The 24,461-nt window shown below is 38.2% G+C and overlaps 3 protein-coding genes across 6 annotated transcripts in view; 1 reads left to right on the top strand and 2 right to left on the bottom strand.

Annotated features, from left to right (window-relative positions):
* Nucleotides 1-128: 128 nt before the first annotated feature.
* yaf2 (YY1 associated factor 2) lies at nucleotides 129-13,351 on the bottom strand. Its single transcript, XM_066668106.1, has 4 exons — nucleotides 12,691-13,351; nucleotides 12,179-12,304; nucleotides 6,323-6,475; nucleotides 129-2,059 (listed from the first exon to the last, which is right to left on the bottom strand). The coding sequence occupies exons 1-4, from the start codon at nucleotides 12,714-12,716 to the stop codon at nucleotides 1,816-1,818; spliced, it is 549 nt and encodes a 182-aa protein (XP_066524203.1). The 5' UTR covers nucleotides 12,717-13,351; the 3' UTR covers nucleotides 129-1,815.
* A 2,614-nt stretch (nucleotides 13,352-15,965) lies between these two features.
* Nucleotides 15,966-22,472, bottom strand: zcrb1 (zinc finger CCHC-type and RNA binding motif 1). 3 transcript variants are annotated; one of them, XM_066669274.1, is made up of 9 exons: nucleotides 22,340-22,462; nucleotides 21,890-21,952; nucleotides 19,585-19,674; nucleotides 19,299-19,327; nucleotides 19,093-19,204; nucleotides 18,894-19,001; nucleotides 17,264-17,373; nucleotides 17,022-17,097; nucleotides 15,966-16,692 (listed from the first exon to the last, which is right to left on the bottom strand). In XM_066669274.1, exons 3-9 carry the CDS (start codon nucleotides 19,666-19,668, stop codon nucleotides 16,552-16,554), a joined length of 660 nt encoding a protein of 219 aa, XP_066525371.1. In that variant the 5' UTR covers nucleotides 19,669-19,674; nucleotides 21,890-21,952; nucleotides 22,340-22,462; the 3' UTR covers nucleotides 15,966-16,551. The 3 variants fall into 3 exon arrangements, with proteins under 3 accessions (XP_066525371.1, XP_066525373.1, XP_066525370.1); XM_066669276.1 differs by lacking the exon at nucleotides 22,340-22,462 and having other exon boundaries at nucleotides 21,890-21,956; XM_066669273.1 differs by lacking the exon at nucleotides 21,890-21,952 and having other exon boundaries at nucleotides 15,972-16,692; nucleotides 22,340-22,472.
* A 204-nt stretch (nucleotides 22,473-22,676) lies between these two features.
* Nucleotides 22,677-24,461, top strand: part of pphln1 (periphilin 1) — a 38,400-nt gene continuing 36,615 nt past the window's right edge. For both annotated transcript variants that reach the window (XM_066668913.1, XM_066668912.1), the window contains exon 1: nucleotides 22,677-22,813. The gene's annotated coding sequence lies outside the window, so the exon portion shown is untranslated. The remainder of the gene's footprint in view (nucleotides 22,814-24,461) is intronic.

The following is a 24,461-nucleotide window of genomic DNA, read 5'->3' as shown; positions in this document are numbered from 1 at the left end:
ACACATCAGCAAAACATTACAAATTAAACCCTAAAAGGAACGGTCACTAAATATGAATAGCAAAAAAATGTAAACCTAGATTTTTTTCATTCATTTATATATATATATATATCACATCACGTCATACACCAACATGTCACTAACCCATTAACCCATGAAGCTAAGTAAATGTTAGTACTATCAATTCTTCATGTCGGTTTGTGGATACTGATCTTGCAGCAAAAACAGAAGAATAAAGGCCAGTCTACAGCATTCTGTGATCTTCTGTGAAGATTTAGTGGTAAAGTGTTTCACAAAGCTAAGCTACTAATGTAACCAGACAACTTCACCTTGTACCAACACATATTATATCATACAAAGCTTAAGTGTGAAGATGTAAGCAAATTTATTCTGAATCTAATATGAAACTGGGTGATAGGACCCTGAAGCCACAATGTCTACTTAATCAAAAAATATATATAATAATAACAACAATAATAATTCTCTTACAATGACAAAAGTGATCGCTGAACCTGCACTTTTATGTTATGTTTCTGTTTGTAATGTGGAATAACAAGACATTTTACAATAGTGACAGTAACTTGCATTTTCATCTATCTATCAAAAAAATAAATAAAAAATTAAGTAGCATTTACAAGCACAAACTCCTCAGATATCTGGTTCCTTACCTCCTTTGTGAATATTTCTGACTTTTCCCCAGAACCGAGTATTTTACACCAAACCCCTGAGTGTTTACATCTCAAAGACTTAATTATGAATTTTGGCAAAAACATTTGTAAACAAATAACACCAATTCTAAAGATGAGCATTTAAATAGAAAAAACAAAATATAGACCACACAAAGTGAAAAATATATATATCAAACAGCACTATGCGTTATTAAAATAGAGACCTCCTCCAGCGTCTATAAACAGATACATACAGTAGATGTCTAAATATTAAATTTTATTAAGAGATAAATCCTATACTGCCATATATTTATATACCACTGTTCATTATAAAGGAGGGAATAAAGCAAAGGCAACATCTTACAAATACATTTCCCATTTTTACTAATGTTTTCATTTTGTTTAACCATATTGGTGAAAAGAACCAAAATGTTTCAACATGTTACAGTATATGTGGGTGGAAGAAATGCTGATGCAGTTCTTTCAAAATCTGACATTAAAAATAAACAACAAAAACTATTTTTTCTCTTGAAACTACACCAAGTGCCAGCAGGTGCAATGAACAAGTGAGTAAGAGAGAGAGAAAAAACAAACAAACAAACAAAAACAAAAACTGTTGCTACCAGTTAATTATTGACAGAGGACTGTAATATCACAGAAAGGCATTACTTTTGCATTCCTGTGTTGCACTTGTGTAATTAATTTTAATTAATAAAAAAAAAAAAAAAAAAAACCCAGCCATGCTACATTACTCAAAACAAAATTAGATGGACATGTGTATAAACACAACTGACAAATAACACTGTTCTGATGCATATTATCATATTTGCACTGTACCATCTGTAAATTTTGTTAGAATTTATCGTCATATTTAATCATCATCAAGTCTTGTAAAAAGTAGTTTACGTCAGGTGACACAGCACTTGTAACAAACAGGCTATTTTGTAACAAAGCAGGAGAAATCAGTCCTGGGAATTCCTGAGCCTAGATCCTTTAGGTGTCTAGACGTAAATAGTTGGTTGTGGGTGCCTGGGTCAGTCTGCATCTTGTGGTAAGTCTTGGCATACAGACACACATTTCTGTGCATGTTCAGGTGCAAAGAGAACACAGGTGCGGGGGAGTTTGGGGTCTGCTACAGGTTCTACTCTTAATGGGCCTCTCCATTAACAGAAGAAGCCTCCCCCCGGGGCGAGGAGGAGCGAGAAAACCCCCTCTCTGTGTTGTCGGAGCTGGAACCGCTCTGGTTGTGATGGTCTGCAGAGGTGGCGCTAGAAGAGGAGCTGGAACAGGGCTTGGTTTTCTCTTTAAAGTCTGTGATGATAACTGTCAAGTCACCTACTGTCACCTCCAGATGCTGAGCACTGCTCCTGTCCACGTTTTTTAATCTGGGCCTGTGGGGCAAGGGCACAAAAAGGCTACATTAAACATTTTGTGGGTGCACTGGAAATAAAAATCCAATTATTGGCAATTCATTGTTTTCTAGACACATGTGGGCCAAGAACTTTTTTTTTTTTTTTTTTTTTTAATATGAGGTACTACTGGCATTTTACAACATATTAACTTAACATGAAACATTTATTAAACTGTTCGCACAGAAGCAAAAAGAGATAATAAAATAATGTACATAGACTTCTACTGGGACTGGGCACTAAAAAGTTATAGCAATTTATTACATTATACATTCATTGATTTAAAAAAAAAAACGTAATAATTTACTTCCCTAAGTTCTCTCTGGTTGTTTACATTCCGACACAAATCATCTTTTAAGGTGGAACAGCAGGTTTGAATGGGGGGGGGGGGAGACACTACTGTTGTTGTACATGGCTAAAGATGAACTTATCTGTACATCTTTATTCACTGCTTGGACTACCACAGAAATTCATTTGAAAATCAAGCCACTTAGTTTTGTAACACTAAGTAATGCAGTTAGCCATCTCCCAAATTTGGAGACATTTCCACCTTAAGTAATCCGAAACAGCAAAAATAATTCAATATTAACCACATATGGAGCAATATTTCATTACATGCTTTCCAATGTTTGGGGTTTTTTCTGTTGTCTAAAAATACTCCAGATGTGAGCAGAGAGAGAGAGAGAGAGAGAAAAGAAAGAAAAAAAGAGACAATAGCAAGCATACTGGACCAAGCCAGTATTTTCACACATTTACCGGCACTGGGGCTTCATAAACACATAAGACTGATTTCCAAAAACTTTGTCTTTGCACAAAAACAGACTGGAGAGCTTGCAAATGCTGAAGAAACATCTGAATTTGATAAAAAGTGTGATTTTGATTACAATCGTGAATTATGCCTTTAAATTCATTATACAGGGAGTTTGACTTTATGGGGAAAACAAAAACGTGCTTCAGTTTTTAATCAGGACGTGCACTGTCACAACCAAGAGCAGGAATATATGGCATCTCACAGATTCATAGTAAATAAAGTGGATAACTGGTGTGTCTGTCTGACAGAGTAGTGATCTGTGATTTAGGCTGCAAGCTAATTTAGCTATTGGCAATGTATAAAAAAACCAAATAAATAAAAATAAAGACACCTGACGTTACTCAGAGGCCACTACACAGAGCTTCACATAAAAATACACAACACTGAACACAGTGGCGTGATTAAAAGTTCAGTTTGAGCAGCCAAATAGTTAACTAGCCAATTAGCATCAGCTGTGAACAACAACATACTGACAAAAATGATATACAGTTGCTTTAACATATCTGTGTAGCTTGTGTTTTGCTGTGGCTAACCTTCAAAAAAATGTATTTTTTAAGTCATGAAACACCCTAGTAAAACTGGGTGTAAAAATGAATATGCATGACACTCTAGAATATTTGCATTTTTGTAAATGTTTAGTTTAAATCACCAGATAACTGTTAAGCCCTTAATAAAAAAAAAAGTAGGAGACAGAAAAAGCTCTCCTCATGGTACAATGACGAAACCTGTACCTTAAAACAAGCAACACGGAAATGACGATCAACCAAGCTGGAAGTGTTCCACTTGCCTGGAAGGACAGTTTTATAGAGTATAGAAATGCTCTCACTAAAGCTCGCGCAGCGTATCTGGCTTAACTGATCTACAACAATAAAAATAATCCTAGAGTACTGTTTAGTGTGTTTTCCAGAACTACAAAAAACAGGCAGGTACTGAACCACAAATTCCAGCAAATCTCAAGAGTTTTTATGGACTTTCTTTTAAAAATAATAAATTAGAAAATATTAGGCAACAAACTCAATCCCACAGTATTAAATCTGACCTGGCTGTCATCTGATGTGGCTGATATAAATCTTAAAATTGTAAAAGAAAGACTTGAAGACTTTTTTCCCCACTCCCACAGTTAGAACTAGAGAAGATTATCACCTCCGCAAACTGTAAAACTTGCACACTTGATAAAATTCCCACAAAATTACTACCAGCTATTATCAATCCTCTTTTAACTACAGTAAACTCATCCCTTAGCCTGGGCCATGTACCCAAAGCTTTTAAACTAGCAGTTATTAAACCTATGATCAAGAAACCAAATATTGATTCTAATTACAGGCCTATTTCTAATCTGCCATTTCTATCCAAGATCTTAGAAAAAAAAAGCTGTGTCCCAACAACTTAGTTCATATCTACATAAGAATCATATATATATATATATATGAAAAATTCCAATCTGGATTTAGGCCACATCATATCACTGAGACAGCTCTAGTCAATGTAACAATCTTCTTCTTGCCTCTGATCAAGGCCACGTATCCCTGCTGGTGCTTCTTGACCTCAGCGCAGCTTTCAATACGATAGACCACAATATTATACTAGAAAACATGGTTGGAATCACAGGGACAGCCCTATCATGGTTTAAATCTTACGTACATAACGTATGGAACGTAACCACTTCGTAGAGATGAACAATTTATCTTCCAATTATTCTAAAGTAAGATATGGAATTTCACAAGGCTCTATTTTAGGACAGTTATTATTTACATTATACATGTAACCGCAAGGCACAGTTATAAGAAACCATTGCATTATAACTTTCACTGTTACACAGATGACAGGCAATTGTATACATCAGCCAGGCCCAATGACAGATTAAAGAAAATAGAGGATTGTGTAAAAGATGTGGAAGGCTGGATGTTATGCAACTTCCTCCTTCTAAACAGTAACAAAACAGAGGTACTGCTTTTTGGTCCAAAAATGGCAAGAAATAAATGATCAGATTTAATTTTAAATCTTGCTGACTTTCCAGTTAAACCTGGTTCAGCGGCAAAAAACTGACCCGGATTTATCATTCAATCAGCACATAGGCAGTATCACTAGCCTAACAGGACAGCCTTTTTTTTTTTACATCTTCGCAACATCGCCAAGACTAGAAATGCCTTATCCCTACAGGACGCAGAAACATTAGTACATGCCTTTATTACTTCAAGGCTTGACTACTGTAACGCACTACTGTCAGGATGCATCAGCAGAAATTTAAGTAAACTTCAACTAGTTCAAAATGCTGCAGCCAGGGTCCTCACTAAAACTAGAAAAGTTGAACATATCAGCCCAGCTTTATCATCACTTCATTGGCTGCCTGTTAAATTCAGTATCGATTACAAAATTCTGTTATTACATGGGCTCGCTGCTGAATACCTTCACAATATTTTTTACTATTATGAGCCTCCACGTTTACTCAGATCACAGAGTACTGGACTTTTAATAGTTCCCAGAATTCAGAAGGCCTCAGCTGGGGGAAGAGCTTTTTCTTATAAAGCCCCCCAACTCTGGAATGATCTTCCAGAAAATGTTTGGGACTCAATCACAATCTTCAAATCTAAGCTGAAAACTTTATTTATTTAGCTTTTGGTAGTTAATGCTCCCCCATAGATAAATGCGGCAGATCCAGGGGGTCTATGGACACAGGGAGTTATAGTAAACTGAGACGTAAACTGTAAACAGGTGCTGTCGTTCCACCACTTCACGTGATCACTCAGGTTTGTCAACGGTGGAGTGGAGGGAAGCTAGTGTTTCAGGATGCTCCCATGTCTGTGTCCCCTTCTGGTTCTCTCCTTTTAGTTAAAGCTGTCATAGTCCAATCTGCCGGAGTCATTAGCCACACTCTGAAAATGTTCACATTTTCTGCTTTACATTTACCCAAACAGATAAAAACTAGTTCCATCCCTTTACCTTTTTCCGAGTAAACGCCTGCCCACGGTCTGTCTGGACACTGATGGATGACTGTCGAGCTAATGCTCCACGCTTCAGACCAGCTGCCCACACTCCAGCCACTACCAATTGCCTTGGAGCTACCCACCCTACACTGAAGTTTTCATGGACTCACAACTATTATTACCAATAGATTGACCAGAGGAGGATAGGTCCCCCTCTTGTGAGCCATGGTTCCTCCTAAGGTTTCTTCCTCAGCTCTGAGGGAGTTTTTCCTTTGCCACGGTCATACCTGGCTTGCTCACCTGGGGGTTTTACATTCTTTATATTTTTTACATTTCATGTCTAAACTTTGTCTCTATTGGAATTCTGTGAAGCTGCTTTGTGACAACATCGGTTGTAAAAAGCGCTATACAAAAACACAAATTGTATAGTGCTGTGCTACCTTGCGACTGTACCATGGGAACTTTATCCAAAGACATTCCATTTACAAGCAAACACTGAAAAAAATGCACCTCATTTTCTTGTGGCTATTCCTTTTCAGTGTGGGTTCCTTCTCATTTTTGTCCTTATCAGTCCTCTCCTTCTTCTCTTTCTTTGGATGTGTGGGCGAAGCAAACTGTTGCGTTACTTGCTGTGCTACCAGCTGGGAGACAGGACGAGGCTTCCTGCAGGAAAAGAGAGGGGGAAAAAAAGTGTGAGAAAATAAGATGAAAAATCTGAGTGAGAAAACCAGAAATTCAAGAAAAGCCAAAGAAGCTGACCACCTGAAAAAAAAGCACTCCTGGAAAAAAAAAACAAGTTCAGACAAGCTTATGTAAAACCATCTGAGAAATCCAATATAGTACAGAGAATTGTGAGAAAGTTACATGCTAATCCATGCTTGCCATTTATACCTCTTACATCAGAATGCAAACCTTATATTAGTGGTTGTGAAATGTCTGGCTTTGTGGCTGTACAATCCACTGCATAAAAACAAAGCACTATTGCTACTAAAACAACATAAATTAACAAGTGAGGCATTCATTCATTCATTTTCTATAACCGCTTATCCAGTTCAGGATCACGGTGTGTCCATTGCCTATTTCCACAGCATTTGTTATACAAGTATTAAATCCATGGAGTTTTGATGTGCTCCATCATCTGTGGGATTAAAGTCAGTCTGAAAGAATGTGGACCACACACAGTGCTTAAGTTCCAGGAAGAGTATGCTGTTTTGCTTTGGCCTAAGACCTGCTTTCCAAAACCTGGTCTTGTTTTTAACCACTTCACCAGACACAGCAACAGTGGCCTTTCACAACTAATGCATGGAAAACGCTGCTGTGATTAGATTTGTACTTTGATGTCAAGCTCTTCTCTCACCCACAAAGCCACAAAGGACACCACATCACAGCAGCTCTGGCATCCACTTACACCAGCTAACATGTTTACCTCATTCTGAAAAACTAGCTGCAACAAGATCTTGCACTATAAAGCATGTAATTAAGAAGACAAACATTACATCACCACCACTGGACTGATTTACATTAAAGAATTAATCACTCCATTCATATCTCTCTCTCTCTCATACATATACATACATACATACATATATATGTCTGGAAGTAAGGATGGACAATAAGATGCAATGTACTGTTATTATGATAAATTATTTTACTTAAATCAGTTACCCAACTGTTTGTGTCATTAAATAAGTAAAATAAATAAATATGACTAAATGTATAGTTCAGCATGAAAAATCACTTGCCTGGTTGGGCAAGCTCATGGGGGTGTGTTGGGTGCAGTATGTTAAAAGAGCAGCATAACTGGTGCAAACTCAATCTGCTTGAATTAACATTTACCCCTTACTGTATAAGAGCAGTCTTTTCCATTCACACATTTAGTCAAATGCAAAGCAATGGTATTATGTGCTGACCAATGACATCAGAGCAAAACTTGTAGCTAAATGTTGAAGTGCAAATACTAAGCAGAGTCCACAGCTTTTTTGCCTCATGGAAAGCTCAGGTTTCATGAGTCGATTTTGATCGACCCCTGCTAACGTTTTGGGGCATCAGCCGGAGGTGAACAGTTTTATTTTTTTATAAACTCTTTGCCGCTCCTTTAGGTCAGGGGTGCCCAAACCTTTTTGGCTGAAGATCTACTTTAATACAAATTTATTCTTAAGCAAAATTAATTTAAAAGGTAATGTTCATGACCATATTTAAAAACACATTATAAAAATCAAATAGTGGTTTCCTCACCATTTGCTAACATTGGTCACTAGAAACCATTCTGAAGCATTTACGAAGCCTTGGTGTCAGGTAATGGCTACAAAAAACTTGGTCTGATACTTTCCCTCCCTTTCACTCTGTGTGCTTACAGCTGAGCAAAGCATCTGGACTTCCTTGGACAACTGAGAGAACGCCTGAGAATGTCGAGAGACGGCTAACTGCATTCCTGCAAAGTGCTACAAAACAACAGAAGTTACAAATGAATGTCTGTGGTAAATCAAACATGGAATAAAAACTTACAGACCAGTTAAACTTAAGCCACATACAAACAGTCATTTTCTCCCCCAAACACACTTTTCCACCCTTCTGAATGTAAAAAAAACAGAGAGAAGCACCTTTCCCCACTATCATAGACTTCCTCTTTAATGATGAAATCAAATAAATTCAGGTCATTATGAACTACCCGGCGTGGTGGATGGCTGGGTTGTCAATGTTTCATTTCAGCAACAGCCTCTTTCATTTCCTCACAGAAACAGCCGTTTATTTTGTTGGACCGATTCTCAATCCAGCGTCTTAGTAATCACCAGTGAGTTTGGACCAAATTTTATACTTTTTTTTTCTTGTGAGAAAAGGTTGATGCATATTATTTAATAAAGATGTGGTATACCAATGTGCCATTGTGATGGGCTGATGAATGACGCTAAATGACATCTTTTCTGTTATACAGGTCATTTTTAATATATAGATTAGGATGCGTGTGCAAAGCCAATGGTAAAAATGCATGATAAAAAAATAATAAATAAATAAAACTATAAAACATTAAGTCACGTGGCAATGGAACACAATAATTTGTTTATAATTGTCACTGTCTCCAAAATGATCATGATATTCTGTAATATCATTTATCAGCCCAAGTCTACTAAATGTGGATGAGTAGGTTAGAAACATTGCTCCTTATGGTGCCATTCCTATGTGAGTGTGTTATAAGCCAGTTCCAGGAGGTGTTTTGCATCTAAATAACAAGTTGGGTCAGTAAGCTTATTTGCATATAGCAGCTACTAAAAAGCCAATATTTGCAAGAATGATTCACCAAACATTCTGTAAATGTTTAATTTATGGTACTGTTAGTATCATCATAGTAAATGCTTTATGTTCCCTGCTAAGTGGTGATCACATCAGGTGTTACGTTGTGATGACTGTGCTGTGAGGCAATGTGTAGTCAGGAGACTAGGAGTATGATTAATGTGCTACACTGTGTGAGCATGCCATCAGCATGCTGCTTTCTCCTCAGCTCCAGTGCCAAACCCCCTGTCTGACAGATGGCCCTGCACCTCCTGCCGCTCCACACTTTCCCTCCCCTAACCTCCTTTCCATTCCCCTCTGCTAGCCTTTTCTTTTCTCCTGCCCTCTCCCTCCTTCTCTGTTCTCTTGCAGTCTTCCCTCATCTGTTCTCTTTTTCATGTTCATCTACCCCCCCCCCCCCTCCCCATACTCTCCTCCTTTTTCCGACTTCTCTCTTAGTCAAAATTAGGTCAGAATTTGTCATAAATTCAACCACAGAACTAGTCATGCCTTGGCTAGCTGTATCATGCCTGCGGTATTATCTCATTTTTTCAGGAAAGATTTCTTCAGTGGATAAGGCAGCTAATGTGCTGTCTTCTGATCCCACAAATAGAGCTGTTTGAAGAGACCTTTTGCACACTGTTAGTTTTGGCTTGACAGAAAAGGGCACTTAACTCCTACAGTGTTAAAAAGGCTTAAATATATATCATATTTCTCCTTAATATATTAGTCAATGCCATCAAATTCATGCCTGATTAAACAAACTAAAAAACATTACCAACTGAGCCTGGCTCCAGATCATAACTCTTCAGATGTGAAAGATGTCACCATAAGTGATTATACATCTGTCCACATTTCAGTTGTCTGACTAAATATGAAGAGAAAACAAACATTCACATGTCCAGGTAGCCATAATTTTAATTTGTCATTAGGAAACTACAACCTCTGCACATTCCACTGCCTGTTCAATTTAAAAGCAAACAGAGAATATGAGAAGAGATATAAGCTAGGTTTAAAATACATAGGAATTTTTATTTTTTTCCCCAAACTAGTGGCAGCAGCTTGGCATCATGTGCTCAGCAGCCGTGTGTTTTTGCTGGGGGGCAGAAAGTGCCAGTGCACTTAGATTAGCAGGAGCACTCACTGTTGCAGCGGCAGTCTGGCCTCAAACACTCACCAGCACCTCATCAGTGACCCGTCAGTCTGTCAACACCAGATAAACATGCCACCCTTAAAATGAGGGCAAATAAAGCCAATGCTGAAAAGGCACTCTGTGAACACACCTCAAAGAGAGTAAGCTACCGAACATTTCATGCTGACCTGATGACTGTGAGCTGTGCATAAATGGACTAAATCATCACTGCATCCAACTGAGCAGCCCCCTCACACTGTCCTTCCGCCTCTTAGGCCCCACGCCTTGACTGACATGTCCTTTCAATTACAGCTTTATTTTACAACACCTGCCAGCCAGGCTCGGTTAAACCTCTGCCTCAAAACACATTCATCCTCATATGCTAACTCCAGGACGGAACTGCAGCAACATGTTTACAGGAAAAATAAATAAATAAATAAGAATGTAAAAAAAAAAAACTATTAACACCAACAAATAATTGAAGACACAATGAGGGATTATCTAATGACACAATCTTAAAGAAGGATTTAATAAATATCTCATGATAATTAAGTTAAGATTACACACAAATTAAATATGTTTCACTTCTGGGGGTCTGTGTGTGAGGAATTTCTCTTTTGGTGCAGCAACTTGTAAATTAACAGGCTGTCTCTGACACAGAAAAAAGCGCACATCATCATTAAAGCTCATCAACAACGGCCATCTCAGTGGCACCATAAAAGAGGCGGAGGGTGAGAGGAAGAATGTCCACGTTTGTGTGCGAGTCAGTGGTTAAATGTCCTGATGAGGTGCTTCTGCCTCTGATGACACCGCGCCTGATTAAGCTGTTGAATACTAATGAGCTATGGATGTCTGGGACCCAGCTGCTACTGGAGTTTACCAGAATAACAGCCACACTCTCTCTCTCTCTGCCATACTGCCCTGCTCAAATGACAACACAGATGGAGCAAAAGAAAATGTAATTAATGAACCTACTACTGTGCAATCGCCAGTAACAAACCAAAGAGTCAAGCACTTAAACGCAGAAACAACATCTCAAATGTATTTGTGTAACCTATGTGTAAGATTGTCATTTTCTACTTCACATCTCTGAGCTATGAATTGGGGCTGAAAGATCTGCTGAGAATGACTAAAATATTTTCGACCCACATTGCAGTTCTGTTTTAAATTGAATTATTTTCTTTAAAAATAGGCTCAACGCCTTTTTTTCCCCCTAAGGGTGAGGTACATCAATTTTTCTGGCTTGAGGTTTGAATAGTCATTGTAGTGTTGCAGCTGCCCAATTCATGAGCTCTGTATTAGGATACATTTCCCACTCAAACCTTAGACAATGCGGAATAAATGAGGACAGGATTAAAACTACAGTCCTTTTCACTCTTTAAAATTGTGAATTGGATACAAAAATGATTCATCTTATGTCAAGAAAAATACTACTGACAGCAGCAGGTCAGAAACAGGCACTGCTCCAAAAGTACATGGCTCTCTCATAAAGTATCAAATAAAATTGATTTAAACAGGACAACATAATATGTAAGTCTTTAAATGTTATGGTCAGGTAAACAGTCTAACTGAACCGCTTAATGGAGCTAAAGATAACATGACCAACTGTACAGTAACTGCAACATTATGTACACGATGTGGTACAGGACCATTGCCCCTTACTCTTGTTTACAAGACGTTAAATCAATTTCACACTCAATCGTTCCCCACCAGCATATATTACAGAATTAGCTCGAAAAGAAAGCGTTGAAAATACATAAATAATAGCCGTTTTCATGTGCTTCAACTGAAACTGCCAGAATAGAGTCTTAAACGCAGATACAGCGACCAGTGAGAGCCATTCATCAGTGTTGTTTCAAACATACATTAACACTACACCAAGCTTCACAGAAGTCTGAAATGCTGCAGTTAAGACTCAAAACGAGGTTAAATGGACTTAAAGAAATCCTCGTAAGAATAGCACTTACCGTGTGGACGTGCCCTTGCGGACATCACACATCATGCACTTGAACGCCTCGGCGCCGTTTCTGAACGTACACACACTACAGTCCCAGTAGGCGTCGTCGGACGAGGGCTTGGGCTGTCGCTTCGGCCTGAGAGAACGAAAACACACACACACACACCACGTGTCTGAACCGAAAAGGGTGACTGCGTTTTTTTTAAGGCGCACTCGTATTTGTAACTAAAGGAGAGCCGTCATGGCCGCAGTTCACCTCTCAGCACGGCGGCGCACCAAACTGAAGTTGACTCCTCATTCGAATAATCCGTTCCACCTTAAATGGTGCAGCGGACACGCTCCAGCGCTCGCGCAGGGCTCCGTTTAAGGTGGAACGGAAGATTCGAATCATACGCTGGCGACCATACGCTGGGAGCGAACTTGAGTCTCGTCCACAGCGCGTGTCGGGTCCTCTGAGACTGAGGTGAGCTGCGGCCATAGCCACACGAGCCGGGCTTTATTTGTTTGTTTGTTTGTGTTTACCTCGTCGGGCTCCTCTTGTCCCCCATGGCGCTCACTCTGTGATCGGCTCTCAGTTCCCCGGTTTCTCGACGGATCGGTGTGTGCTTTTGTGAGAGACGGCGGAGCGGCCGCGGCTCCTTGTCGGAGAAAAGTCCAGTTACGAGGACGACGCTCACGTGACCGAGGAGAGCCAATCAGCGGGAACCTCAACGGCCAGCGGGTCGCCTGGTTCAGCACCGAGCCTCGGAGACTAAAGCACTAACAAACCCAAACCTATCCCTGAGTGCAGCGCTCTAAAACAGGAAGGTATTTCTGTGAAATGGTGACTAGAGTATGAGTAAAAACTAGTGCAGTGTCTCTTAATGCAATACTTTTATAATTGGCCTGCTTCTCAGCCAATCACAATCGTCTAAAACGTTCCAGCCTCTGTCAAACGAAGGAGAAACCCCACAACAAATCTGCTCTGAGAACGGCACTGACAGTAGCCTCACAATCTTTAGGCCAACAAATAAAGAATGGGGCGATAAATACACAGTCCTAGAAAGAATTACCAGATAACCCTTCAATTGTTTTGACCTGAGTTTCTTTTTGAACTTTAGTGGAAGAGCTTCTAAGAGTGAAGGTTTACCAGCTCTGCTTATTACTTTTGGTCTTATTTGTTCTTTGGCAGAAATAGAAGAACTGTGAAAAAACAGGATACCTGTCCAGGTGCCTTTACAACATAATATTGTGGCGTCTGGTCTGCATCAAAGATGCTAAAGACAGATTATTCTTAAGAGAACTCAGGCTGTTGCTCTGATGTTCTTATACACAGGATAAACACTGCTTCCTCCATCTCTGCTTCTGCTTGTGTCTACTGTCAAGGGTCCCTGGCACCTGCCTGCACCATGAAGCTGATCGTCAGGTAGTAGTAGGGTGTTGATAAAAGCAACTAGTGCATGCTTACATTGGGCCTGCTTCACCATAGTTGTTAGCTCAGCTGCAAGACACGGGCCTCTTCCTCTCCACCATTCGTATAGTTGCAAGATCATTGCCTAAGGATCTAGAGCTCAGCTGATCTGCCGTTAAAATACCTGTTATCACTGCGGTGAGGCCCCCACATGGCTTTTACTCATCTGCCTGTGTTATGCATAGCTGTGTACAGTAATCTCCCAAGCGCCACTGTTCTAGAAGCAGGACAGTTGAATCCTCATAGATCTGATCACTGGATCTGATCCTCTGCCATCCGATGGGCTCCCAATCTGTCGTCCTCAGCCATTTGCTGGGCGCCGAGGTCCTGGCCATTCTCAGTCAAGGGGCAGGCACAGTGTGTTCTGAGGACTCATTCTTCAACGCCTCCTGCCGTGAAGGTTGCTGAATCCTCTCCATCTCTCCAGCCTCATCCATATTCTGTAAACAATGTGGAATTGGTGTTAAAGAAAGTGTCAGACAAAAAGTAGTTTAGGTAGAATGCTCTTTAATTAAGCAAAGAAATTGCCCACTCTTTTCAAAGACTATAAAAGCACCCAGTCCAACCCTTACTCAAACACAAGTTTCAAGGCAGGTTAACACTAAAGGGAAGGATTTGTGAGGAGTCTGGACAACACAAATGAAAAAAAACAACAAACAATAAAACTTGGTCTCTCTTTCAGTTGGGGCAGAGAGGATCTCTGCACGGCCATGCTCCCTAAGGTCCAAAATCCACATGGAGCTCATTGCAGATGGCAAAATATAAATTAAATGTAGCTCCCAAAATTTGGAAATACTAAAACCTTGCCAATTAAAATACAGATTAATAGAAATATGGTTTAGTGTAAAATATTAATAAAAAAAAAGTGACTGTAGTGTTTTATTTAGGATTAATCCCAAATGACTCCATGTTCACTACTAAAATTCACATTATGAGGAGAGTATGGAGCTACTTGGGATTTAGTTATAATCAAGTATTTACTGGTTAGAACTACACAGAACATAAGAATTCTAGAAAGTCTTTAAAAAAATCTTATTTAAATTGAAATGTGGTTTAAATTATACAATAAAGCCCAGTAAAATGACATGTTATAACACCATTATCATTTTCAGGGTTCCTGCGGTTCTTAAACTTGCACTACCTCACAACTCAGAAAGTAGGCTCTGGAGTCTACCGCAGCCTCAGCCCTATAAATCAGACTTAGTCCAATTCTGCCACTGACTACCATGTTTGTAGTCTTAACAAATCCCATGACACTTGGTGATGTGTGGGGGACTTTTCATTAAGGAGGGCACAATACAAATACAACATTCGGTTATATATATATATATATATATATATATATATATATATATATATATATATATTATATAAAAAGCTTAATTCACCAAAGCTCTATTGCACATAGAAGTGTGAAACTGGCATTCCATTTTAATTTCCCATGGGTGTACAATATGTCAAATGTTTAGCATTCTCCTCTGAGCACACAGGCATTTGACAGTGCTACATGGTCGGGCTTTTTGAAAGGTTTTATAACCCACATTGTAAATTTATTGGAGGGCCTGCTATGCGATGTTGCTAAACATGGCTTAAACTGAACTAGGAGAACAAAAAGAGGATAGGATTAACCCTTTAAAGCCTGACGCATTAAATATTAATACAATAAAACAGATTTTTTGGAAAATCACACATTATGTGGCCCTTTTAACTAAAACTCTAAATGTTCATTTATAAATTTTGGATCATGTAATTTCTGGATGCATCATATTTAGGCATTTTTTTTCTTTAATTGGTTTAGTTAATTTAAAACCATTCTTCAGATTTCTTTACATTTCTTTTCTTAATTTTGATTGACTTCCATTAAACAATGACTAGCAAATGATTGTCTGTGTTCTTCAGAACATAACATTGAGCCGATGAGAAACACCGCTCCAGAGGTCTTTGACCTACTAGTACTCTGTTCTTCATTCTGACATTTTTATATTTCATACACTGGTGATAATAAAAACACCAAAACCACAAAGGCTCTTTTTTTTGTTGATCTGTTACTGTCTGAATCTTGGCTTGAGGTATGAGGTCATTTAACAGAGTTCCCATGCTCATCATCATCTTCTTCCTCTAAATCTGTCTCACAAAATCTATGTTAACAACTGAGCCAACACATTTTGCACACAAAGGCTTTTGGAAAACTAAAAATATATTTTTGTTTCATGAAAATACTTTGTAAAATTGTCTAAATGCATTTTGCTGCTGTAAAGAACAGTTTGAATTTTCTGAAAATGTATTATAAGTAATGAGCATGTCACAGGCAGAACACTAAATCTATGAAATGGAACAAAAATGCTTAGGTTTACTACAAGTGACATCATTCAAATAATGCCTGGAATTGCTTCAGTTTGGCAAAAAAAAAAACTCTTGATATTTTCTCCTGTGTTTTCATGATGATAGCATCAATATTGCAATGGCTTGTAAATGCATAGAAATGCTTCCACTTCATTAATAGTTCGGTGTAGAGAACTCGGAACATTTGCCCAAAAACAATAGAATCATATTTGATACATTTGGCTTTAAAGGGGTAAGACCAGCCATTCAATTTTATTTTCATGTGATAGAGTGGTAGGTAGTACTGTATTTGTACATACTGCACATACTGTACTATATTTACAAAATAAGACATGACAGTAATGAAAAAAAATATACACAGATGCCATTTAGAATAAAAACAACAACAAAAAAAACAAGTGGAGGTTTTAAATTAAGTTTAGTGAACTACACATTTGCACTGCACCAAGTGGCAAAACTTCATTTGAGGTAATGATATTTCACCTCCATCACCTTGAATCCTTTGAGGAAGCTCTTCAGAAATTTTATCTGATGTATAACCTCACTGATGTTGAAAAATAAGACACGTCCTGAGAATGTCAAAATATTCATCAGTCGCTGAGCTCTTCCTCGTCGCTGAAGTAGGCACTCTTTTTGATCCTGGGTTTATGAGAGTCATCTGAAGTGGAAGCCTGGGCAGAGTCTTCCATGACTTGTTTTCTTCGTCTCTCTTCCTCTTCAATTCGAGCTTGCTGTAAAAAAATATTATTAAATAATTAATTAATAGTTTTGTTGTCATGGAGTAAACATGGAGTTGGACAAAACTAAATCATTAATTTCTCTGTTCATATTAAGCAAAATTAATCACTTTACTTCAAAGGTAATATCCTTGTGTTCCATCTAAATATAGTGACCTTTGCCCACCTCAAAAAATTGTGTAACTTCAGGAGATAATATTAATACATAAATATTTTTTTTCACCTCCACATTTATTCAGCTAGCCCTGATACATTCCACATTATTGTGTGTATCTATGAAAAAAAAGGTTAGAGGAACACTCTGACACCTTCTTTTCACTGACCTGGAAAGCAATTGCCTGACTTAAGCTGTCTAGTGCAGGGTCTTCTCCTTCTTCTTCTTCACTTACTTCCGGCTCACTGGTGGGCAAGATAAAAACAGGTCCAAAATGTATTTAGTGCAAGCAACATCACCACCCCATCCCCATCCCCCACCCACACACACACACAAAACAAACAAAAGAACAAACACATAAAACACACTAAAAATTGAATTCTATATATATATATATTGAATGTTACTTACACTTCTTCAGGTTGCTTCACCCTTTTCTTTTTTTTCTTTTCTTTTTTTGGTGGAGGTTCTCTTTCTCCAAGCAAATTTTTTGGACAAGAGTAGCTTAAATGACCATCCTCCTGTAATAAATGACCACAATATCAAGTGATTCAATAGATGAATTATAATTGATAAATTAGGGTAATGTCTTACAGATCAGCCAAAGCATTAAGTTGACCACCTCGTTTCAATTTTTAGTTCTACAATTAAAAACAATCAAACACAGCAGTGCAGCTGGAGATTTTAATACAACAGTCTCATGGCAGAGCACTAGCAAAGAGGCAATCGATGGACTCCAGTCTAATAGGTTTTAAGCAGCCTATTATTATTATTTTTTTTTTTGCACAAATTCTGTTATAAATATATATTTTATGAATTCTTTACCAATAATAATAATAATAATGTAACAAAAAATTGTCTGAAAAGAAAGCAACTTATTAAAAAAAAAAAGAGGTGACGTTCAATAAAAAAAAATTAATGAAAGCTCCTGAGTTTTTGCATGAAAAAAAAAATTGTGACAATCCAACTTCAAGAGAACTGTTGCATATTCTCCAAGACACTAATATTTAACAAAAAAATAAAGCAAATGGTCATCACATAACTGACTTTCTTTCATTTATTAATGTTTACAGCACATTCTTTCAAGTAATAAAGAATTAATTCCATTATTTTTTAAGTAATCTTTACTTTGCAACATTTTTTGCATGTGTCTAAAACTTTTGCACAGTACTATATATAGGTCCAGAGCCTACCTACAATCATCGGGTGCAAGGCAGGAACACACCCTGGAGGGGGCGCCAGTCCTTCATAGGGTGACACGCACACGCACACACACCTATGGACACCTTTTGAGTTGCCAATCCACTACTATGTGTGTGTGTGTGTGTGTGTGTGTGTTTGTGTGAGTGAAAGATCACTGGATTAGGAACACGTATCTACATTGTATGAACTGATACATACAGGAGCATTTTTTTAGTTCTACAATTTACAGCCCTCAGTGTCACTGCTGGACTAAAAACTAGAGGTGGGTGATACCGGGAATTTTGGTATCAATCTGATACCAAATACAGGGCCAGTATCGCTGATATCGATACCGATTCCGCTACGCTTCGCCATGTGACAACAGCAAAAGACGACTGACACAAATGGTACAGAAACAGATGAACTAATGTCTCTGACTTTACATCAACAAGGTGGACCAAAGAGGTAGATGTGGCTAACAGAGTGGAAAGTGAGTGGACACAGTGTCTAAAAACTCTGATTCATTCTTACCAGGGTAACACACACTAACACACCACCACGTCAGTGTCACTACAGCACTGAGAATGATCGACAATCCAAATCATACCTGCTCTAGGGGTCCTGACCATTAAAAAAACAGTGAAATGGAGATAAGAAAGTATGCAGAGCAACAGGTGGACTAAAAAGTGCTCCTGCATGGTCAGTGGAGCTGAAAAAAATGGACAATGAATGTAGATACAAGGTAGGCGTTTCTTAATCCAGTGACTGTTCAGTGTGTATACGTTTTATAGTAAAAACTGAGAAAAAAATCTAAAATCTGTAGACTGAATATTTTACCAGACAATTTCTAAAAGCTTACCCCACACTCATAACACCTGGACTTGTCTGAGTAATTTCTCCTTCGAATAAATTCAGCAGCTCTTCCATTATCAATAGCAATGCTGGCCTTCACTGTCCTACTAAACAACTGTAAGACAGACTGAAAGGTTAAAGGAGAACTGGGACAATACAGCAATAACAAAAAAATAATTAAATGGAGAAGCAATGCCATTGTTTACTTGTTTGTTGTTCAGTGCTCGAGCACAGTTATGGGCTGACTCTCTGTCCAAGAAAAGCACAAAGGCAACACCTTTGCTCATTCGTGTTTGCTTATCTTTCAAAATGGTCACCCTTGAAACAACACAAAGAAATTATATGCGATCACAAACAACGTATTGTTTTACTAAAGATATAATACAGTAAAATATGATAAAGGTATACTTACTTCACAACTTTTCCATATTTACTGCATAACTTGAGGAAAAACGAGAGGATTTTGAAGTAAGCAAAGTAATGTAAAACAAGATTGAAAAATACTCTAACAAAACGTTCTTTATTACTTTATTTTAAAGAATGTTGGGTTATATTGGTTACTTAAGAAAGCAAGAGAGACTACCCCTTTATTTACCAATGCCAGTCTACATGAACATGCATTATTGTACACTTGCAATATGTGCATTGCAAAATCTGTGTTATCTGTTATAGCTAGTTTGTACTGTGCAATAACCTACCTTATGCAAGTCGCAATTGGTCAGAGAAAATGGCAAATTGGAAACATAAACTGTGCTCTTGCTTGGTGCTAATCCACCACTCATCTTGATCTGACAATAAGAATAAAGACTGTTAACAATATCCAGGTTACTTTTTATCTGTTATTTATAGTTAATGATTATTACATGATGCAATGTCAATACAATAGTAGTGTCCATTTATTTTGTGTAATTTATTGACAGGATTACAGATTAATAAAATGTTTGTGCCCTACCTGTACATTTAAATATCAGATAATATATAGGTTTCCATATAACTGCATCATATTTAATAGCCACTGATGCATGAAATCTTTGAAAAATATACAGATCAGCCATGACATTAAAATTACCTCCTTATTTCTAAACTCATTGTTCGTTTTATAAGCTCCACTGACCATAGATTTCAACTTTTATTTGTACAATTACAGAATGCAGTCTATCTTTTGCCCCCTTTTATCCTGATTTTCAATGGTCAGGACCACCATAGAACAGGTATAATTTGGGAGCTATATCATTCTCAGTGCTAAAGTGACACTGACGTGGTGGTGGTGTGTTAGTGTGTGTTGTTCTGGTGCAAGTGGATTAGGCACAGCAGTGCTGTGAACACTCTGTTAGACACACCTATACCTCATTAGTTCACCTTGTAAATGTAAAGTCAGAGACTCATTTGTTGTTGCACAGTTTGTGTTTGTCGTCCTCTAGTCAGTGGACACAGGGCGATGTTGGCTGGATATTTTGGTTGGTGGACTATTCTCAATCCAGCAGTGACACTGAGGGCTTTACAGAGTCAAACAGCTCTGCTGTGTCTGATCCATTTCAACAAATACAGAAATGTCCTCTTAAAAGTGGCTAATAAGTAAGACAAAATATGATTTATGAATGACTAAATCTCCTGTTCTCAACCACTACCTATATATGGCAGATGCCACACAAACACAGAGGCCAGCTCTGCACAGACATAGAGAGAGAGAGACTTGTCCTTATAACATGCTTTTTCCTCTTGAACTCTTATTCTCTCGTTTTCTGTGTTCCAATTGCTCTTTTATTCTTCACTCTTACGTTCTCATGTATTTATTTTCTCTTTTAACATCTGTCCAATGTCCCTGGGGTCCAGGGCTTGTTACTTTTCACCTTTAAGCTAATCCCACTATTCCTCAAAGCCAACTTTAATGCAGTGACTTACAGAAACGTCTTAAACAGAGGCATTAATAACATGAAATCGCGTCTTATGTTTGGGTGACAGTGGCATTGACATCTTACGTACGGGTGACGGTGGCATATGCCAATGTCATTGACAATTACAACACTGCATGTCAGGTACTTGAAAGCTCATATTTCAACCAAGACCATTATGACTTTCTGAATAGCATGTCACATATAATCCAGATTTCCCTTAAATATTTTTACTTGTCAGTCTTGTGCAAGGTTGGACACCCCTGAATCTTATTGATTTTCTAAGTGACAATAAATTAATAGCCATTAGAGGGAACAAACATCTCTTCATTTTAATTAATTTAACTTGCAGAAAAAAAGTTAAAAATGGCCGGGCACATTAAATATTTTTTATTCTTCAGTAAATAAATAATAAATATCACTAAATCTTAAAAAAATATACTATATTTAATTTTTTTCCCTAGTGCTGTGTTTTTCATAGTTCTTTAAAATTGTAATTCAACTACATTTGGAATTAAAGTTACAGGAATGTGACACAAAGGGCCTTTATTTTAAAATGACATAAAGGAATGCCTTGATATTTAATGATTGACACATTTAGGTGGTGCACTCGTTTGTACATGAAATTGGTGAATTCCTTTTTAATAAATTTGGTATAAAATCGATAGAAATGTCATCATTTAGGAGCATTTATTTTTAAATGACACAAATGTGTTGATATCTTCATGACTTGAGGCTTTTCTCTTTGAATCAGTTCACCTACACGCTCTTACCCTAATGTTTAGGGAAGATGTCGATGTCACTGTCACCCGAGCTTTCCATGTCATTACCGCTACTGGTCTCACCGTTAAGAAGATTAATCTCGCATGGTGTTATTTAGCTCACTTTACCGTCACTAATTAAACTACTCTACACTTTTACTTCAAAGTTCCTTTTATATCTTAATTGTACCCCCATTGCAGTGTTTACAACGAAATAAAGAAGGGAGCACCACTCCAAACATCAACACAGCATGGCAGGCACAAACGATTTTTATGGTGCGACCAAACAGCAAACACACACACAACAGCCCCAACAAACGAACCAGCGCGATCATGTGAGAGGTGCTCACCGTGTTTACCGGCTCGGTGCGGGAGTAGGTCCGCTGAAGCTGTGGGCGACGCCGACAACACGTCTGTTGATGTTTAATAAATAGCGATGATGTGAAAGTGTTGAAGTCTCCACTGACACCGTCTTTACTTTTATAAAAAATGTTTATTTATAAAGAAAGAACAGCATCAAACCCAGCACTCTGGGCTGCTTATGAGATGCTTCCAGCAAATAATCCTCTGCCTGTCCCGCCCAAATCTCTCGGCTTAAACAGGCCGGTTGTTTTTCTTAAATATATAGGAACATCTGGAAAATAATCTCATCTCTCTAAACCTAAGCGAGAGAAAGAGTGAGGGGTCCACTGCCCTGGGCCTCTCAACTCCAGAAAGGGCCCTCATGCCTAACATTCCATAAAGTGAAAAGAAAAAAAAACATGTAGAAGCCCAGATCCCACAAACACCTGCACTCTTACCGAACAAGTGTGAGTCCCAGTGTGTATATAGTTATATACGGAGGGTCCACTTGAAAAGTATAGATTATTTACATGAACACATACATTACGCTACTGGAATTATAGCAGCATGTAAACAGCAAGACTATTTTTTAAGAAGACTAAAATTCAAAATAAAAGCCCAAACTCTTTAAAAAAATAGTGTACTGTGAGAGATAAAGGCATTGGCAGTTACAAAGCTACAACGTTTCCAACAATAATATCTTTAACCACTATGTAGCATCATCATCAATATCTGATTTTGGTGTTAAATTGGTACATTGTCTCGGTGAACCCGAGACTCTTATTTTGGCGGTGTGCTAGTGTGGAAAGCGGGATATGGATTGTTCTTTCCGTTGGGTTGTTCACAGCGCTGATTGTGAATTGTTGAAGAGAAAATCTGTCTTTTTCTTTCGCCTCTCGCTGAATGAAGAGGAGTACTCAGCGCCGTGAATGGTAAATATATTTATATGTGAACTGTGTTGGTTTCCGGTGTGTGAGGTATTTATTTTCTACGGCTGAATGACAACGGTTCGTTACCTACTGCATGGAATCCACACTGTGGATCAATCCTGTTCAGTTTAGAAATGGAGAAGGAGAGAGGTAACGTTATCGCAGGGTAATGAAATCCACTTCCTTCACCTGCACACTTATCAATAATCTCACAGTTTACTGTGAGGATATGTATCTTACTACAAACACTATAATCTACAGTTCAACTGATCTTTTAATCAAACCACACACTGACTCCCAGGACAACTCACAGTCGCAACTCCTCAGAGCTTAGGAGACCTTGAGACCTACTCCAAATAATTTCAAGTTGTTTTATTTTTTTTATTTTTTTTTTAACCTTATTGGGTGTTATTGTGGTGTTGGATTTGCTAAGTGATGTATAATGTGTGTAATAAACAGTGCCCTGACTGAGCTTTTCTGCTTTGGAACCGCAGTGACTAGGGTTTCTTATGTCATATACCTAAGCAACCAATCCCATCAATTTTAGGATATGGTTTGCAAGTGGCAGATTGAGGCAGGATTAATTTCATATTGAGTGATGAGTGCATACTGAATAGAGACAAAAAATGTAGAGTTATATCTAATTAACTTCTAATTCGTTTTTTAGCTAATTTCTTGAACCAAGATTCAGAATGGTGAACATTTCCTCTGTCCCTATATTTGACACTGGTAAACACATGTATTAAAACAGCAATAAAATAGAACACATCTAACAGGAAATCTATGGTTAATGTGAAAGCAAGTCATGAGTGAGTGAGCCGTGGGTGAGTGCAGGAGCCATGTTCAGTGTTATTTAAAATTATAACAAAATTTAACAGCAAGTTTGTGAATGAGAGAACCAGGTTAATATGGTCAAATTTTCTAGCTCTTGTTATCAATCTAGCTGCTGCATGCTGAACTAAATGAAGCTTATTTAATGCTTTCATGAGCTCCCTGCAATATGAGCATTGCAGTAGTCAATCCTTTAAGCTCTGAATACATCCACTATCTTCTCTGCATCTTTTAGAGATGCTGTGTGTCAAAGTTTGGCAATATAACATAAGAGGAAGAAGGTGGTTTTGATTATGTTGGATAAGTGGGTGTCAAATGTGAGTGTTGGGTCAAAAACAAGAAAGTTTTTATCAGTGACACTGGGTAATACTTTTCTCAGTATTGGTAACCAGTATTAATATTTTAGAAGGAGAAATGTGTGTGCAATCCAGCCATTTTTATTAGACATTCTGTTAATTTGATTTTGCAACTCAGTGTCTTTGAATAGCATGTTTACAAGTTACTCCATGCAGCGGGAGCATATCTTCATTCAATGTCTGAAACCGCTTATCCAGTTCAGGGTTGCAGTGGGTCCAAAGCCTACTCGGAATCTCTGGACGCAAGGCAAGAACACACCCTGGAGGGGGTGCCAGTCCTTCACAGTGCGACACACACTCACACATTCATTCAAACCTATGGACAATTTTGAATAGCCAGTCCACCTACCAACGTGTATTTTTGGACCGTGGGAGGAAACCCACGGGGAGAACACACCAAACTTCTCACAGACAGTCACCTAGAACGGCACGTGAGCCCACAACCTTCAGGACCCTGGAGCTGT

Source organism: Hoplias malabaricus, chromosome 4, assembly GCF_029633855.1.
Source record: "Hoplias malabaricus isolate fHopMal1 chromosome 4, fHopMal1.hap1, whole genome shotgun sequence".
NCBI lineage: Eukaryota > Metazoa > Chordata > Actinopteri > Characiformes > Erythrinidae > Hoplias > Hoplias malabaricus.
The sequence above is the reverse complement of the archived record's forward strand: the minus strand, read 5'-3'. Positions and strand labels throughout refer to the sequence as shown.